This window comes from Ascidiella aspersa, chromosome 5 (genome assembly GCF_963924565.1).
Source record: "Ascidiella aspersa chromosome 5, kaAscAspe10.2, whole genome shotgun sequence".
Lineage (NCBI taxonomy): Eukaryota > Metazoa > Chordata > Ascidiacea > Phlebobranchia > Ascidiidae > Ascidiella > Ascidiella aspersa.
Window position 1 is genome coordinate 28,726,623 of NC_139451.1, and position 17,847 is coordinate 28,744,469.

Consider the following 17,847-nt stretch of genomic DNA (forward strand, 5'->3'; position numbering starts at 1 on the left):
CTACAGTACACCATAGTGCACTAAGTACGTGTAGTGCGAAAGCTGACGGCAAAACACCGCATATTCATGAAACAAAACGCCACATTTTTAATGTTTAGCATTTTAGTAGTAACCGCTCCTTTCATTTTTTTACTTCACGAAAGATCAAATAAGGTGCAACACTTAGAATTATTCTATATATTAGCAGATTAACTGTTTCAAGTTCAAATCATAATCGAACCGGACTTTAAATCCGTTTTAAAACAACGATATACGGAGATAAACAATAACTTTGAAATTGCATTAAACCGTGACCAAAAATGTTGCAGGTTATAAATAAAATGTTAAACCTGTACCGAACATGCGCCGGAAAAATTTAACGGTTTGACTTCCTAAAAGAAATAACAATATGGACCTCTTGCTTTTAAGTCGTTAATTGAATCGAATTAAATATTAGAAAAAGCTGGATTGAAATATAGGCTACAACGTCTAAAACAATATTTGGCCGTTGTCCTAATTACGAATAAGTACAAACTTAAGGCACAGGTGACCTTTAAATGGTTTGCTTTACCTTATCTTATCACGCAACTCACTGGCAAACGAAGTTGTAATTTAAACCTTTTTACATTTGCTCCTGAACAACCAGTAAGGTTTAAAAAGATTTAAAACATTTAAAATTAAATATTTTCACATTGATCTTTCTATGCACAATATAGGAAAGAAAAATCAGCATAATTAAGCCGTCTATAATCAACTCAAGATTTTGATATTGGGAGGCCCGGTTTAATTCTATCAAAAAGTAGTCGATTCTTGCTTGCACAACTAGGGTTACGACTTTTTAGGCTTAAAATCGGGACCCTTTAAAGTTCTAAAAAGTCACCAGATATAGCATTTTTGACGGCCCTTCAAGTATGACCTCACAAAAATACGTCAAAGCGTGACGTCACTAAATATGTTACTTGAAGAGGGCCTTTTTATTGTTGCCCATTAAATTCTCGCGCAAATGTGCCATGAAAAATAGGACTAAATGTATCCCGGTTGATTACGACGAATTAAAAAGTGAGAAAATTCGCCCCTAATAATTTTAGTTTTTTCGCCACATTGTTCATAGCCTACAGGCAGCCTGCATCTGGTTATCTTGATTAACTTTATACTGAAAAAAAAAAAGAAATAGGCATAAAGGCAAATATTCTCACGTGAATTATTTACCTTCTTAATTCGCCGTAGTCAACCGAAATACAATTTACGCTCCCCCTACTACTATGGAAACACACAATAGGCTAAGTAGGCTATCAACAAATATCTTCAGTCGAACTAACCATTATATTACTAACAGGGCTGCGGAGTCGGTTAACAAAAAAACAGAGTCCTACTGCGGCCCAAAAAATACACCCGAGTCCGACTCCGGCCAAATGTAAGATTTTGTCGAGTCCCGAGTTAAGTTCTGACTCTACAGCCTGTATTTTACCCATTTACGCAACTAAATTAAGGTGGGTTTTCTGCAATCCACTCATATTGGTGTCATAATTGATCCAGCCGCATTAGCCTATACATGGTTTAAAAATATTTCACCATTTGCTATTACATTTTGCCGCCTTAACAGTTTTAAAATTCGGTACTGTGCATGCGCACGTTGGACTCGGGTCTCGGGTAGTTTTACGCGGTCTTACTCGAGTCCCAAAACAAACCGACTCAGTCGAGTCCCGAGTCCGACTCCGCAGCCCTGTTACTAAGAACAGTAGTGTAATACTAGTATAACTACAACAGACGCCTACGATAGATAAATCGAATCAGTTGATCAAAATGCAAGCAAGGCAGGCTGGAGAAACAACTAACCTGTGGTGAGGTTCGACCTCCGGCCTTACCGGTACCGATGCTCTGCCAATTGAGCTACACAGGCTCAGAGGGGAGTTAGTCGAGAGACCATGACACGAAGAAAAAAATACATTAACGAAACGCAGTTTAGGCTTACTTTAACCACAACCTGCAGGCCAGGGGTGTTTAGTTTCCACATTTGATCAGGCCACCTCATTAACCACTGAACGTAAACTGTCGCTCAAATCAATAAATAAATACAGCCACATATCGGTTTGGCCTCGGTAATTATATCCGGCAATTCGAGTTTGCAAGCCTGGAAAGCAGAGTTATTGCAGGAACTCTTCTTTAAAGGGTTTCGAGAAAGTTTTTTGACAATAATGCACACATTAGCTTAGCAGTGTTGTGAGAACATGCATTTTTTTGCAAATACAATTTATGCGAAATTGTCGCCAAAAAGAATAAAATGTTTTTTTGCAAACAAAACAGTCTTATCATACGTTCTTTTGCGAAGCCTACCTAACCGTTAAACAATGCAATAAAGATGGTTTCAGATTTTGAAAAACTTAGGTTTTGTAAAGCAAGATACTCGGTACAAATTTGAAGGTGATTTATAAATAAACGAGACTTGTTAGAAAAGATTGAATCATTTTTTTCAGCTTAGGACTTACAAAAATTTAGGTTTATGTAATTATCAGCAAAACGAATCCCTAAATTACCGGAATAGGCAACCGTTCATTACACCCTCCACACCAGAACCTTTCAAATAACAGTTCTTGTATTTATAAAACATCTTTGGAAATGGAAATAGCGAAATATACAATCAGTATATTATGATAACAGTTTTTTGGGGAAATTAACTCTCGTCAATAAGCAATAAAAACAACAAGAATCGGTTTATATTTTTTAATTACTTTAATAGCATTTTTGATGTAAACAAATTATAAGTGAAAGTGTCAATCTAAACCAATCTACTAATACTTGTATTCTGCAATGATGAGCAAGCATATCCCAGAGAACCAACGTTTCCTTTCATGATTGTGCCAGCATAAAAGTGCATTAATCTGTATAGAGTTGACTACATTTTCGGATACACCTAGTTTGGCCCACAATAGTAACCAATCGACACACATTAAGCTTTTGAAGCAGAAGCAGCATTGTAAAACGAGACTGTTAATGCTCCGGCCGAAAGAGTAAACAGGATATGAACTATGGGTATATCTGAAAAGCACATGATGATAGCCTTTAGACGTGTCGGCCTAATAAATAAGGCAAGCGCTTAAACAGCCGCTCATTTTTCGGATATTCGCCTAACATAAAACAGAGATATACACTGGAAGTTTGGATTAGCAAAGGCACAGGCGGCGGTCTAGTCATTGCACGTGGGTGTAGCTTTTTTTCAGCTACTCACAAAGAGTTTTGGCGCTACACCAAAATGGACACGGACAAACGCCCGAAAAAAAAACGATAACATAGCGCTGAGGGTAACCCTGAACGGGTTGAAATTTCGCAAGCCGGGGTCCTTTTAACTACAGGAGTCCCATATAGAAGCAAGCGACTGCACCATAAATAGGGAATTGAAGAAACAAACTTGATGTTGGGAAAACGCGATGGAGATGCACTGTGCAATGAAATAGTGTGGCTACCGAACTGAACAACACAGCCCCGAGTTGTAGAACAAGCTGAAGTGTCTGTGGTAGCCGAAGTAAAACAGTCGGTGCACAAATTGCTGAGATGTTCTTTCCGGCTGTTACGCATTTATTACCATTGCAATCTTCGTTTAAACAACTGCTGAGTTATAAGAACTTGAAGCAATATAAATTTATATGCAAAAAAAGGCTGCGTTATCCTAAGTTGAAAAAAGGGTAGGGTAAATGTAAACGGAGCTGGGTCAGAAAAAGAGCGGTATTTTTTATGAAGGACGCAATGCTGTAAGAATTTTCACGACTGGCGTGAAACAAAATTTCAGTGGATGTGAATGGATAAAATTACACGGTGGATAGATTTTAAATCTGGGCGCCTCATTGGGCAATCAGCACTTGGTCAGAGGAGTTTCGATGAAACAAAAATACGTAAATTTGTCGTTCGCCGAAAAACGAAGATTAGCAAATGATCGACAACTTAAAACCTGTTATCCTGCCCACAATGGTAATGACAACTGGACATAATTCAAATAACCCAACTGCTAGAAGTGAGAAATGACACCCAGTGTAGGCAGGTGAGGCATGGTAGCATTCGTGTACAACACAAAAAACAAAAATTCAAAACAAATATTGGGCTAAATTGAGCAACGTTTACCGTACTGCGTGGTTTCAGATTAGAGCAGAGAATTTTTATATTTTTTCTTATTAAATCGGTGAAGATTTTGTGAACTGCTTTTTCCCTTTATTATATTTAGAACAGTGTTTCCCAAACCTTCTCCACTGACTATTTTTCGTTTCTTATGGGAATAGGGGTGGGTCGTTACTTTTAAAAAAGGATTATTCGGACGGTTCAATAAGTACATTACTGTTTCAGTTCTCATACAAATCAGTTCTCATACAAACTGTCAAAGGAATTATTATCGCAATATTTTTCAGTTTTAGACGCTATTGCTCAGTACCCTTAGAACTTCCCAAAGGACCACAAGTTTGAGAACTACTGTTAGACAGGTAATTCTTTCTATGTGCCCCATAATTTTAAAAAAGTGTGGCACAAGCAAAAAAAAAATTTTGGTAGAACTGTGAATTACGAAACCCTGGTTTAGACTAAGGGCGTAACCGGATATTTTTGTTCAATTAGGACAACCCTTACTACAGCAAGCTAACTTGTATGTTTTGGGCATTGGGAGCCGATAAAAATACGTCGGGAAACCATAGTTAAGAGTGTTGTTAAAACTACCAACAAGTTTGAGAATCGTCGATTTATATCAATCGGTGGAAGTTTTGTTTTAAAGGGGGTAACCTTATTTTTTTTGATCAAATTGTACCAACCTTTAATTGTACAAATTAACTTGCATGTTTGACAGAAAATGACAGAAAACCGTGATACCCTTCGGAACAAGGTTTGACAACCATGCTAGATTTTGATTATTGTACAGCGTTGAGAGGATTGACTCCGGGGAGAATTTAAAAGAAACTCGGTGTCTTGCAGAAATATAGGATGGAAAACTTGTCAATGAGCTTCACGGAGTTCAGTTCGGTTTGAGAACCGAATATCCTCCGAACTTTGTAGCACGTAGAAGAAAGACAAAGAGCAAACGAGGGTGTTAGGAAAGTATTATGCCTCGTTAGAGGTGTTTTGGGAACGGTGTAGTTTTTCTTTTTTTTCTCTATGTTGTACTTAAGGCATGAAGAAAATAGTTGCCGAGTTTTCGTGTGTGTGAAATCGCTTACATTTTTCTTGGAAATCAATTATTGGTAAACTATCCCAACTTGTCCGAAATAATTTAGGAGGATAATTAACCCCCTAGTAGAATCATTTTTTGAAGGAGAGAAAAATCCAATTTTCATATGGGAGAGATCGGTTAAGTTTTTCTCAAAATTATTTATGGAACATGGTAGAAAAAAAAGTGCCAAAAAGCTCAGGAATTTAACTAACGAAAATAGAATCAGTTTTTAAATTGGAGAAACCCCTAACCACGTGTGTAAAGATTTTTGCCGAAGATGGCTGATTTCGTGGAACATCTCACTCAAGTGAATTAAGACCAAAGTGATATAGCGGGGCTGGTTTCGATTTGTTTGCTTCGGGGCCTGTTGGGTCAGTCGAAAATGCGTGACGTCATCGCTGTGGTCAGAACACTGCTGGAGAATTCCACAAGGGGGCGCCGCAGAGCAACGAAAGTAAGCAAGAAAATAAAATCTGCGCGGCATCTCGAGCGAAAAACTTCAGCGGTTCGCCTGTGGTTGGTTATATCTGCAAAGCAAGAAATAATTGTTCATTAAAACAAACAATAAAATAAATAATTGTTGATAAAAAGTGTTTCGACTCGGGGTACTTGAACTTCTGTTAAGTATAATTTGAAAAGTTTTTAAAAAAACGTGAATGTTTTGGAAAAGTAGTTTTTTTTTTAAAGAAATAACGAACCCGACAAGAAAAGTATATCTGCAAAACAATAAATAAAGATAAATGTCGTTTGAAATAAGTGTTTAGACCACGGGTTATTAAACTGGGAGCCATTGGGGTACATAAAAACCCAAATAGAGATATTTGTGTATAACTTAAAAAATGGAAAGATAAATGAGTTTATTTGAAAAAAAAAAACTCTTTTGTGCCTTCTCCTTTAAATGTACCTGTAAAATAAGGTATTTTAAGTCTACACTTTTTTATGACGTCATCTCTAAAAATCCCTGGCCAAGGCGGACTCCCAAAAATATTAGGAGGTCCACGATAAAAAAAGATTAAAAACCCTGGCAGACTAAGGTTTCTCGAACTTCTGGTAGGCACAATTTAAAAAATAACGTGAATGTTTTAGAAAAGTAGGTTTCTTTCAGAGAAATAACGATCATGAAAAAACACTACTTGGTTTCGTAAAAATAACTAATTGAAATTGCCAACGATGTAATTGGAAATGTATAAAAACTCAATTGTTTTACGGTTTTAGACGTTTCAATAATATACGTAAGCTGAAATGAAAATGAAAAATTGATTAAAAAATATACTAAATTATTGTTTGTTTTTGTATAAATAACAAATATCTGTAAGACATTAACATAAAAACCTTGAGATAGGTAAAATAGCCAAACAAATCAGGTAAAAAGAAGCAGTCAAACCGAATCATCAAACATAGAAACGGTTTACAGTCCTAAAAAGGTGATTTTATATTACAGCTTGGTAAAACAAATTCTTCGGTCGCAATAGACTAAAAAAAAGTACACGATAAAACAACAGTAACGGAACATTTTTTTCATGAAATAAACTAAAGACCTTTGGTTTTGAGCAGCAGTACAGTAAATAAACACTCCGTATAGGATTACCTTTGAAACCGGGTTACAATTCCCTTTACGAGATTGTCAATAATACCGGGACAAGACTTGTCAGCTTCTCTTAGTGACCTCATAATGCTGTCGAGCGCTGTGTGACGTCCTTCGTTCTCGAAGCGATTTTCTTTGAGCTAAAAAAACAAAAAAACAAGTAAATAGCCAGATTTGGACAAATGGATAATCGGAGTTGTCTAATTTAACGAATTACAGCAGTTGTTACCAAATTGTGTGCCGCGGCTCACTAGTGTGCCTCGAGAGATTGTTAAGTGTGCCGCGACACTTCTTGTAGTTTTGGAAAATAGAGTATTTGTATGAACAATAGGCATACACGCAAGCATTTTAGACTTCAATACGCACTATTCATTACAAATTAATAATATTGAGACACATATAGTTTGTCGTGTGTTAAGGGTGGTTGTAAAATGACTCTATTGTTGTTCTGTTAAAATTTTGTGTGTGGCGAAATATTTAAGATTTCTTTTAGTGTGCCACAATCTAAAAAGTTTGAGAACCACGGAACAGCAAAATGCAGCTAAGTTTAATTTTAATCTAATTTAAGAATTGCTTGTGTGCTCTAATTTTAGTTCTAATCTAATCTAATTCGGATTTTAACAAAAATGCTACTTTGTCCACCGGCAATTTTTAGTTTCTCAATCGACATAAAGAATTTGATTTGGTGGGGACAACTTGTAGGCGATTTTTATAGTCTGAAAAGCTTTCGCTCATACCAAAATGTATAAAAATAGCACCTAGGCATATTTGCCATATACATTTAAATGAGATTTAAATGTGAACAATTAAATGCAATTCTAGTTGATATTCTGTTTTTTTTTTAATTAGTAATTCCAATTCTAATCTAATTAAAAAACCGTATTGTAATTCTAATCTAATTTGAAAAACTGAAATCGTTTTACTTTAATTCTAATATAACTTTTACAAGAAAAAAAACAAAAATGTAGTTGTCCAAGTCTGTAACTAGCCAAGTACAAAACAAAAAAACTGCTCGGTTTTTCAATTCATTACTGCTATGGCCTGCAGATAGCATATTGAGCTTGTAGGTTGTGTTTTTTACAGATTTTACCGAGGGTAATGACCAATGGTGAATGATAACTGGTTCAAAAGAGATTTGTTTTTATATTAGGTAAAAACGAAATGGTTAACACAATTTAACTTGTCTAAGAATTGTAATTTAACACATTCTGAAATTCATTGAAGCACATATTGTTGTAAATAGCACAACTTCTTGTAATCAAATAAGTTCATTCAAGAATCTACGAACAATACTTATGCGCATCGATACTTGGAACTGAAACCGCGAAAGCAATTTGTTGTTTTACAATAGATGGTTATATTTCATTAAATGACCTATTCAACTAAAAGTACAACACTTCAGCAATTAAGCGTCGAATTATTTTAACCTATTGTTGCACTTTCTACAATGGCTTCTTAAAATATAGACTACTTTTGTAAACAAAGCAGAGAATTGGCAGTTGTTTTTTCAAAGGAAGTCAGTGCAGTCTCATCAAGCAATTTTTTTTTATAATATTGCGTTATTTATCTTAAGTTTTGCATATAAAACTAATTTGCTTTTTATATGTTACGTGTATGTTATTTTTTACTTCGTTGCTCATAATAAGCACTAAGATTACCAGTTTTAATAGTTTAAAGTTAAGGACTAAACTTAAAATTAACTTGCTTTAATAACTACTTGACTAGAACTTGACTTGGGCAACCGATGACTTGGACTGGGAATTGACTCATTATTTATGCGAAAAGACTTGACTTGGACTTAGAGCATTCACTAATGACTTGACTGCAACCTAGGCCATTTAGAAATGTACTAAACCACACCAAAAACAACAACAAACAACATAAAAAAACTCGTCATATTGCACTATGTAAGAGTGTTGTCATAAACATCGCAATTTCATGCTCTTACCTGTCTAATTAAGGGCTCAAGAAGTTCAGTGAGGGACTTGGATTGCATTGTTTCCTGGAGGTTTCCCACAAAGTTTGTTCCGCTTCCAGCTTTTATCGTTCCGAAGTTCCAGTCGTCGCCGATGTCACCATTGTCCTCTTGATCCCTGAAGATTAACGTTTGTTGTAAAATTAACGTAAAACCTGTTTCAAAGTAGGTAATCAACAAAATAACATTTTTTGAAAATCCAAGTAATTTTAAAAGTAACAACACCTAACAATTGAGTTGACATTAATGTTTAAAACTTATTAACAAACACCCCGAATGTCTTCCTTCGAAAACTTACAAAAGTACCATTTGGTTGGCCCTGAAGTTTTACCTAGAAAGATTAAGTAACAACATCTTACAGCTAATTAACTTGTAAACCAAATGGGATTTTGAAAGTTAGACACACATTAACAATTAAGTGGACCTTGAAATTTAAAAACCCAAGTAAGATTTTAAAGTAACAAACATCTTACAAATGAGTGTACCCGAAGTGTAAAAACGTAATGGGATTTAAAACTAACAAACACGGTAACAATTAAGTAGACCTCAAAGTTTAAGCTGGATAGGCCTTAAGTTTAAAACGAAAATGAGATTTTTTATTTGAGTTAATCTAAAACTCAAGAAAAAATTAAGAGTAACAGTCACATTACCACTTAAGTAGACATGAAGGTTTTAAACCAAGAAAGACAAGTTTAGAAATGTGCTCACATTTTGTTTGAAAAATAGATACTCAAGTACTATTGTAGCAATCTGGAAAGAGAGAGTAATTAAACAAGATTGCTTCGACCTCAGGTGTGTTAGGTTCTCATTAAATCTAGCCGCGTAAATACAACACATTGCAAGCAAAGACAACTTACTCGTCGGATTCTCCCGAACTTTCCGAATCGTTGTTATTTGCCTTGTAGACCTTATACCTGTCAATCAACTCGACCAGGTGTGAGGTTTTCTTGGCTTGCTTCAGGAATCTGTGCTTCAGCAGATCTTTGGCAGGAGGTCTCTGTAAAAAATAGTATATATAATAAATATATAAAAGTACACTACATTTGACTGACTGGGCCATGAGTAGGGATGGCGATACTTGTCATTTCATTGCTTATACAGATACATCATTTGTTGGACAAAAATATAGCAATCTGAATCGATATGACATTATTACTATACGCTCAAAAAGGTAAATGACATGAAATTAAAATGACAAAAATGCTTTAGAATTAAGAAGTCTATTTACCTCCGTTGAACAACTAATTTTTGATGAATTTACCTTTCGAAGTAGAAATCGCTGCATTGAATAACAAACTATATGAATTTGCTATCGTGCCGATCTGATACTGTCTGACATCCGTATTCACTGTTTTGGTAATAGCCTTTAGGAAAGCACTGGTGTACTTTACACAATGCATTCCTGTTTTGTGTCTCTCTAAATTGGTCGCTTACCCATGCTTGGGGATAGCATTACATCCACATAAAAGAGGCCCTTTTGGCACAAAAACTAACCCAGAAGGTTTCAAGGCCCCCTTGTGTTATTTCAATACTTGTAAAAGTACTGTCTGTCTTTACTTACTGTGACAAGTTCAAACATAACCTTGGAAATATTCCAATATGCAATGATAGATTTATTTTTGAATTTTTATCACAATGTAAAGCACTCCAAAACCCTGTCATTTGCTAGGTAAGACCCCAATCCAATCCACATAGGGTTGTCTTATTGTTAAATTGTGCCTAAAATGTTTTAAAACATTATTGTGCTTAAAACTTTTTTTTTGATTTTCGTACATAAGTTCAATGACTGTACATCAGGGTTGCTCAACCTATGGGTCATAAGCCAACCCCAAATTAAGTTGTCATGTCACTTAGTAGGCGTTGTTGATATTGTTTCTGAGTAGGATGTCTCCAAATTTTTTGACTGAGTGAAACAAAGACACGTTTCATGTTATTAAAATTCTCACTCATAAGAATAATGTCTTAAGTTGTGTTCACTTACAATAAGTTCAGTGAAATAAATGAGCCCCAAACTTCGCCATTGGCCCAATATGTTTAGTATTTGGGTTGCCGCGAAAAATATGTTGAGAAACACTGTAGTACAATGCTTAATTGTGCATAGACATTTTTTTTTAAATTTATTGCTTGGCCACAACCAATAACCGTTTTGGTGACAAAAAAATAATAACTCAATGTGATTTTGTTGATTATTGTTTCTTTCTCGTATTTCAGTCTGTTCGTTTGTATGCGAATAAAATTAATATATTTTTTAACTCAATATAGAAATTAACATTGGCGCTGTCAATTTTTGAAAAAAATCCCAACAAATTGGGGTATTTTTTTTAAAGTTGACTAGCAATAACTATTTTGTTAAAGAAAATTAAAAAATGCCTAAATTGTTTCTTTTTAAATGCTAAAAATACGTAATTAGTTTTTACTTTTAAAAAATGCTTACGAATTTAGGTTCTTTGTTCAAGGTTAGAAGCAATACCTGTTTTGTTAAAAAAATTAACTTAAATGTAATTCGATATTTGTTTCTTTCCTCAATGAGTTTTTAATGCTCAAAATTCATTTTTTTTAATGCTAAAAATTTTATTTTTAGAAAATGCTTACGAATTTAGGTTCTTTGTTCAAGCATGCCTCGACGAATTGCTTGAAGTCCTTGGAGTAGCTTCCCTCCAGCGTGGGTGGATTGTTTTTGGGAATGAGGAAAAGAACCCGCATAGGGTGAAGGTCCGCGTGTGGGGGTTCCCCCTTTGCGAGTTCGAGGGCAGTGATTCCCAGCGACCAAATGTCGGCCTGTCACAATTTTGAAACACTTTTATCGATTGACATTGGCTTAAAACGTAGTTCAATTCAGTGCTTATAAGATACCGCATGGCAATAAGCCTATGACCAGATATCATAATAAATAATCAGGTTTATTACCAGACTGACTGGAGTGTACAATACATGGCACACCATGTACTGCATTTAAGCAAAATAGCTTTACTACCTTCTATCTGTGACATCAAAAACAAACATTTCTCTTGATAATCGTTATTGTGAGGTACTAATTAGTTCTCCATAAGCGTTAATAGTTCATTTTGCAGCACAACAGGGTGTATGCTCCTATAAGTTCAGTGCATTGCGTGCACAGGGTTGTACAATTTCTTCAGTAAACGTAAAAGTGTGTACTGTTCCATAAAAGGTTGACAAGCACTGGTTTAATTGAAGCTTGCTGTTTTTCTAGAACCTTGCAAAATTAAGAACAGTGATAATTTAACCACTTAAGTTCACCGAAGTCCTTCTATTGACCTAGTTTAATCCAGGAAATAAGCTTTAAAAAGTTATTAAAAGTGCAATAGGCCTAAAAACATATTTTAGATACAACAGGATTCTTGTTTAATATCTATTTTTATTATAGGAATAACATTAAAAAATATGTTATTGCATTCTTTTATTATTGATTAAAACGTGATAACTACTTTTATTACCTATGTTTAAAGTTTTAGGTAATTAAAAGAAACATGTATTGCCTGAAAAGATCTATTACATGTAAAACTGAAACACAGCACAAATGTTTTTAAAAAAAATGGTTCTGAAATATTCAACAATACCCAGGAGTCTCAAAATGGCCTATTACAAGATTAGAAAAACTTTGTAACTGTGCCACAACCGACAACTATCTACAGACAACGAATTTGTGTGACACAATAAAAGTACTCAGGCAGGGAAGTTTCTATGAACATTTTAAATCAAGAGACATGAAACTTTTTTATTTGGGGCAAGATTACTATTAGATCTGAGGTCACTAGTACAACTTTTTATAAATTTTTATGTCAAACTTTTAGGTTTTATATTTTTTTCATAAAGTTATAAAATCGTCATTCCACTGTATTTTATGTTCATCAGGGTAATATCTCACAGACTGGCGAATGCATGAACAGAGGCCACATATGGAAAAAACATGGCAAGAATCAGATGGTTGAGGAAGATATGAAAATAAGTGAAGACATTGAGGCCCATCAAACACACTTTCTTAAGGTTGGTTCACACTAGACGCATTTTGCTTCTGGCGTTAGCGTCTGGCGTCAAGCATTAGCGTCATACAGTTCACAGACAACGCGTCAAATTTTTAGGTTTTAATTTTACATGAGTTTTTTTTATAAAATTGTCGTTCAGTTAAGATTTCTTTAAAATATAGTTTAAATTTGGTTCAGACTACATTTCAACTGTATTTAATGTTCATCAGGGCCATACCCACAGGCTAGCGAAAGTATAAACAGAGGCCACATCAAGAAAAAACATGTCAAGTAGTTTGGTGAGCCCTGCTCCAAATTAACCTATCTTCACCTTGAAATCATATGCTGATTGCTTGATTACTTCCGGTGCCATCCAAAATGGAGTCCCCACGAAAGTGTTACGCTTGATCTGTGTGTCCGTCAGCTGACCGGCAACCCCAAAGTCAGCCAACTTAACATCGCCGCCCTCGGAAAGCAATACATTGGCGGCTGCAGGCAATAACAGGAAAGTTGAAAGGTCAGCGCCACATATCAAGAGTTACTTGAGGCAGTGATTAGGGGCGACTGAGTTCATAGCGAGCTTTTATCTTGATTTTGATTGTTTTGTGGTGGCATAATTTGGGCTGCAATTTATCTAACAGTAATAAAACACAATACACAAACACAAATGTATTTTATAAATAGGATATTTTAATTTTGGTTAAAGATATTTTTGCAAGCATCGGGGTAAAAGTTTAGGATGATTAAATAGCTGGATATTTACAAAAGTAAAAGTACAAAAAAGCTATTTTTGCAAGCTTCGGGGTAAAAGTTTATGATGATTAAATAGCTGGATATTTACAAAAGTAAACTACTAAAAACAAGCTTGCTACATTATTATGTCAGGTATTTTATTTCATAGCTATTATTAACATGTAACCAAAAATACTTCTAGATTTCTAAATGCAGAGATATTGTTTGCTATAAACACTATCAGCAATAAAAACATTTAATGAAAACAAACTAGTGTGGCAACTAGAACACAATTGATATGTTTACAGATTGTAACAGCTATTTTTATATGGTGTGAATGACACAGCAGTGCAACACTCGTCAAAAATATCGGTGCATAATCGGCAATATTTTTTCATATGTGGTTTGTCTTGATAACACAAATCAATTTGGTATCAGAATGGCACCGATACCACACTAGTTTCACACGAGTACCTATAATACCACTCGGTATCGAGTGGCGTATTTTTGTTTATTATTTAGACATCAATAAAACCATTATCCCTGGCTGATAATCTGCTGGCATCTGTCCAGTGCTATTCACATAACAAGTTAAACAATGAAATACCTTTAACATCCCTGTGAAGTTTCCGTTCACCGTGCAGATATTCCAAACCTTTTAGGATTTCTCGAAGAATTGTGGCGATGAATGGCTCTTCAAAGAACCCAGCTTTCATCTGGAAATAATCACAGTAAAAGTTAAAGATTAGGAAAAAAGGATTACACAACTGTGTTTAGAGAAATTAACACTCACCAGATCTAAAGCCGAACCACCGCCAAGGTATTCCATTATGATCCATAGCTTTGTGCCCTTAAATGTAAAACAGTCGTTTAACTGAATGAAACAATCCTGTGAGTTATAACAAGCCTATTGCTTAGGTCAGATATTCTCCAATTGTTTTACCCGAGTTCTCCAATTGTTTTACCCCTTACACTTTGTTTAAATAACAAACACCCTATTATGCAGTGGTTCCCAAACTTTTTTGTCTCGCGGCACACTAAACAAATCTTAACTATTTCGTGGCACACTTTTTTTAATAGAGTAATTAAACAATCGCCCTTAACACACGACAAACCGAATGTAATGTCTCAAAATTATTAATTTGTGATTAACTTTATGTATTTAAGTCTAAAATTCTTGCCTGTGTGCCTATTGGTAATACAAATACTCTCTTTTCCTTAATTTCAAAAAGCACACTTGATAATCTCTCGAGGCACACTAGTGTGCCGCGGCACACAGTTTGGGAATCACTGCTATTATGTATTAAAAACCAGTGAAATTTAAGCCTACTGACGCAATTATTTTTTGTTAACTTTTGAATCAGTACTTATACAAAACTTTTTTCTCTACACAAGCAAAAAAAGCCCAATAGGTCAAAAGCCAATGTGATGTTGGGCAAAAGTTATCAGTTTTACAGCAAATTACCACCCAAATGTGATGTTCATATCTAAAAAGCTTATTGCATAATCGATAATATAAAAAATATAATTTTTATTTGAAAGAGTATTTACTTAAAAGTACAAACACAATTGTGTACCACAGACAAACAGGCATTACAGCATAAGTTGTTACATTGAATCACTCAGCACATATTGGGTGACATTGTTTATCTTTAATGGAATTAAATGAAAGGTAATGGCACAAAAAAACTGCTTGAAGAAAAACTAAACACACTACTTGTTAAGAATATACCTTTAGGTAGGAGCCGTGGTATTTAGTTACATGGGGACTGTTGCACTGACTTAACACAGTGATTTCTTGTTGAATGTCCTCTATTTCATCTTCTGCCTCTTCAAGGTCGATTATTTTGATCGCTACAATCTGTCGACATAAGATGCTTTTCAGCAAGGTATGATATTCTTAATTGAAACGGCAGCCATTTACAAAACTAAACAACTGACCTATAATTAAATGATTTCACTATATTGTTTAAAACAGTCAGAGTAAGAATATTAAAGCCCATACAGAAGTAGGAATCATTTTGAACATTTTGATATCGATATTCTTACTATATCTTACTACAACGTCCAACCATTATGCTCCAAAGTTTATAACAGTATTTTGCACTGTCCAATTAGTGCATGATGAGTTTTGAACATTCAAGTATTTACATTGACTGGTTGATTATTTGATTGAGTGTGGCAGTTTATCAGTACTGGCAATGCTAAACTGTAATTAATTATTGACTTGAGGTTTAAATGCCAATCTCTTTAAACTTTAAATTTTACTTAAAGGTATCCACACACAAAATTAATCTTTTTTTTTATTAAGAATATTGTTCTAACAATATCACATCACATCAAGTTAAAAATGCTGCCTACTAAAAGCATTTGACTTCTAGCAGGGCTTATATAACAAATTGGTAAAGGGCTTAAATTCACCCCTGTTTTAACTTCTTTGACTTTCTTAGCACTAAAATAGGGATTAAATGTATCAGCTTTGTATTTAAAATTGTCACTTTCTTAAATATTAAACAACATGAGGAAGTAACTTAATTTTTACTAAAATACAAACAACACTTATTTAGGAAATATACTATAAGTTTAAAAATAAGGACAAACGCCTAAATAACAACACATAGTATGTTGTTTATCCTTTTGAGCCCAATATATTTACATTTAAACCTTGTCACCAAATTTCGAATGAACATAGGTCATTAGTTTCCTGCTATGTAAATAATCAGAAGACAGACATACAGTAGTAAGATTATTTATTTTCGCTTTAATTGAGCACCTCGGAAGTTCTGTTGTCGATTCCTTTATAAACCTCCCCAAAAGAACCTTTTCCAATTCTTTCTTGCTTTGTGAACAGCTTTTCTGGGTCGAGAGCTTGTTTCTGTAAATGTGAGGGTTTTTTTGTAAGAGGGTGATTGCTACGTATATTATTATAAATATTAGCATACAACACATTAGAAATAAATATCCTAAATCATTTCATAGACAAAGTGAAAAATACGAAGATATATCCTCGCCCTTACACGTAAATGACAACAACGACTTTAAATGGGGAGACTCATGGTGCCCTATTTTGTGGCGAAATATATTTCTCATATAAATGACAGACTTTTATCAAGAGAGGAAAGTCGAAAAAATATTTCATTTCATAGGCTATTATTTTAAGCAAGGAAATGGCTTTTAATTTGAAAGACAAGACTGTACAAAAATAGTATTTTTTAACTGTACAATGATAAAGGCAAACTATGGCTATGTTATGAAAATTACACAGCATATACACTAAATTTTGGCTAAAAATAATTATTAACATACAGCAGTAACTGATGTTAGTCTGCTATAACCGATATATATCGGTTTAATGATAATATCGTCCGATATTTGGCTTCTACCGATATATCAGTATCAGTAAATGTAGGCCGATACTTTTGCTGATGTTTTAGTATGAAAAATGATATAATTTTTCCAGTACAACAAACAACTTATCAATTTTTTTATCAAAAAAATTTTGGTTTTAGCATCTTGATATGCAAAATAATAGTTTAATAATTAATAAAGGTACATAAACTAAAACATTATTAGGATTTTATTTTCAATTAATTCAAGTTTTGAACATTTACCAGCTATATAAAAAAATGGGTATCGGGTATCGGTTGAAAAATTGTAAAAAATCGGGTATCGGTATCGGTCCAAAAAATGGATATCGGCCGATCTCTACTACCAATGGTTCAAACTATTTTTTACTTTTCTGCAAAGCAACTGCCTAAATCTTGGTCAACAAAAAACAAACAGTTTAATAGAGCTTTGTTCAATTCAATATAACAAACCTGTTGTTTAGCGAAAGACACATTCAGCAGATTCGCCATTGTGACAACTTTGAGTTGAAGTAATTTTGTAATTCTTTAACCAGAAAAAATATATTTAAATCCCCTTTTGTAAGAATTATGCTGCCACAATCTGAAATAAAAAAATTGTATGTTTTCAAACCCTAGCTTATACTACATACAGAAAAATGTTTAAATAAACGCCATTTAAAATCAAGAGAAACAAAAAAATCATGTAAAAAATGAAATACATTTATTTGAGGTATGTAGCAGTTTTAAGGTGAAGCATGATGCTAGTCCTAAAAGGATTTTTGTTTTTCTATCCGTCTGCTGTCCGCAAAGGGTTATTACTCAAATCACACATTTTTTTTTCAGTTATTTATTTTTACGGCCACAGAAATTTCGGAAACAATTTTATTACTATTACTTTCTCGAAGTTGCGCAATTTTTAGAAGCAACTTTAACAAGAATCACAAAATTTTAAGCTGCATTAACATCTGCCCTGGCCAATATCAAAAGTTTCCAATCTGCCACATATAGAGAGTTCATGATTTCATGTGTTAGCCATGCAATTTTACAAATAACGTTATATGTTT

General features: G+C 34.2%; 1 protein-coding gene across 1 annotated transcript; it reads right to left on the minus strand.

Annotated features, from left to right (window-relative positions):
• Positions 1-2,562: 2,562 nt before the first annotated feature.
• On the minus strand, positions 2,563-17,386 carry LOC146145785 (serine/threonine-protein kinase 25-like). The gene is made up of 11 exons (XM_083390318.1): positions 17,255-17,386; positions 16,210-16,311; positions 15,169-15,297; positions 14,230-14,286; positions 14,044-14,152; positions 13,036-13,193; positions 11,314-11,499; positions 9,579-9,718; positions 8,695-8,839; positions 6,750-6,886; positions 2,563-5,688 (listed from the first exon to the last, which is right to left on the minus strand). Exons 1-11 carry the CDS (start codon positions 17,291-17,293, stop codon positions 5,661-5,663), a joined length of 1,230 nt encoding a protein of 409 aa, XP_083246444.1. The 5' UTR covers positions 17,294-17,386; the 3' UTR covers positions 2,563-5,660.
• Positions 17,387-17,847: the final 461 nt, after the last annotated feature.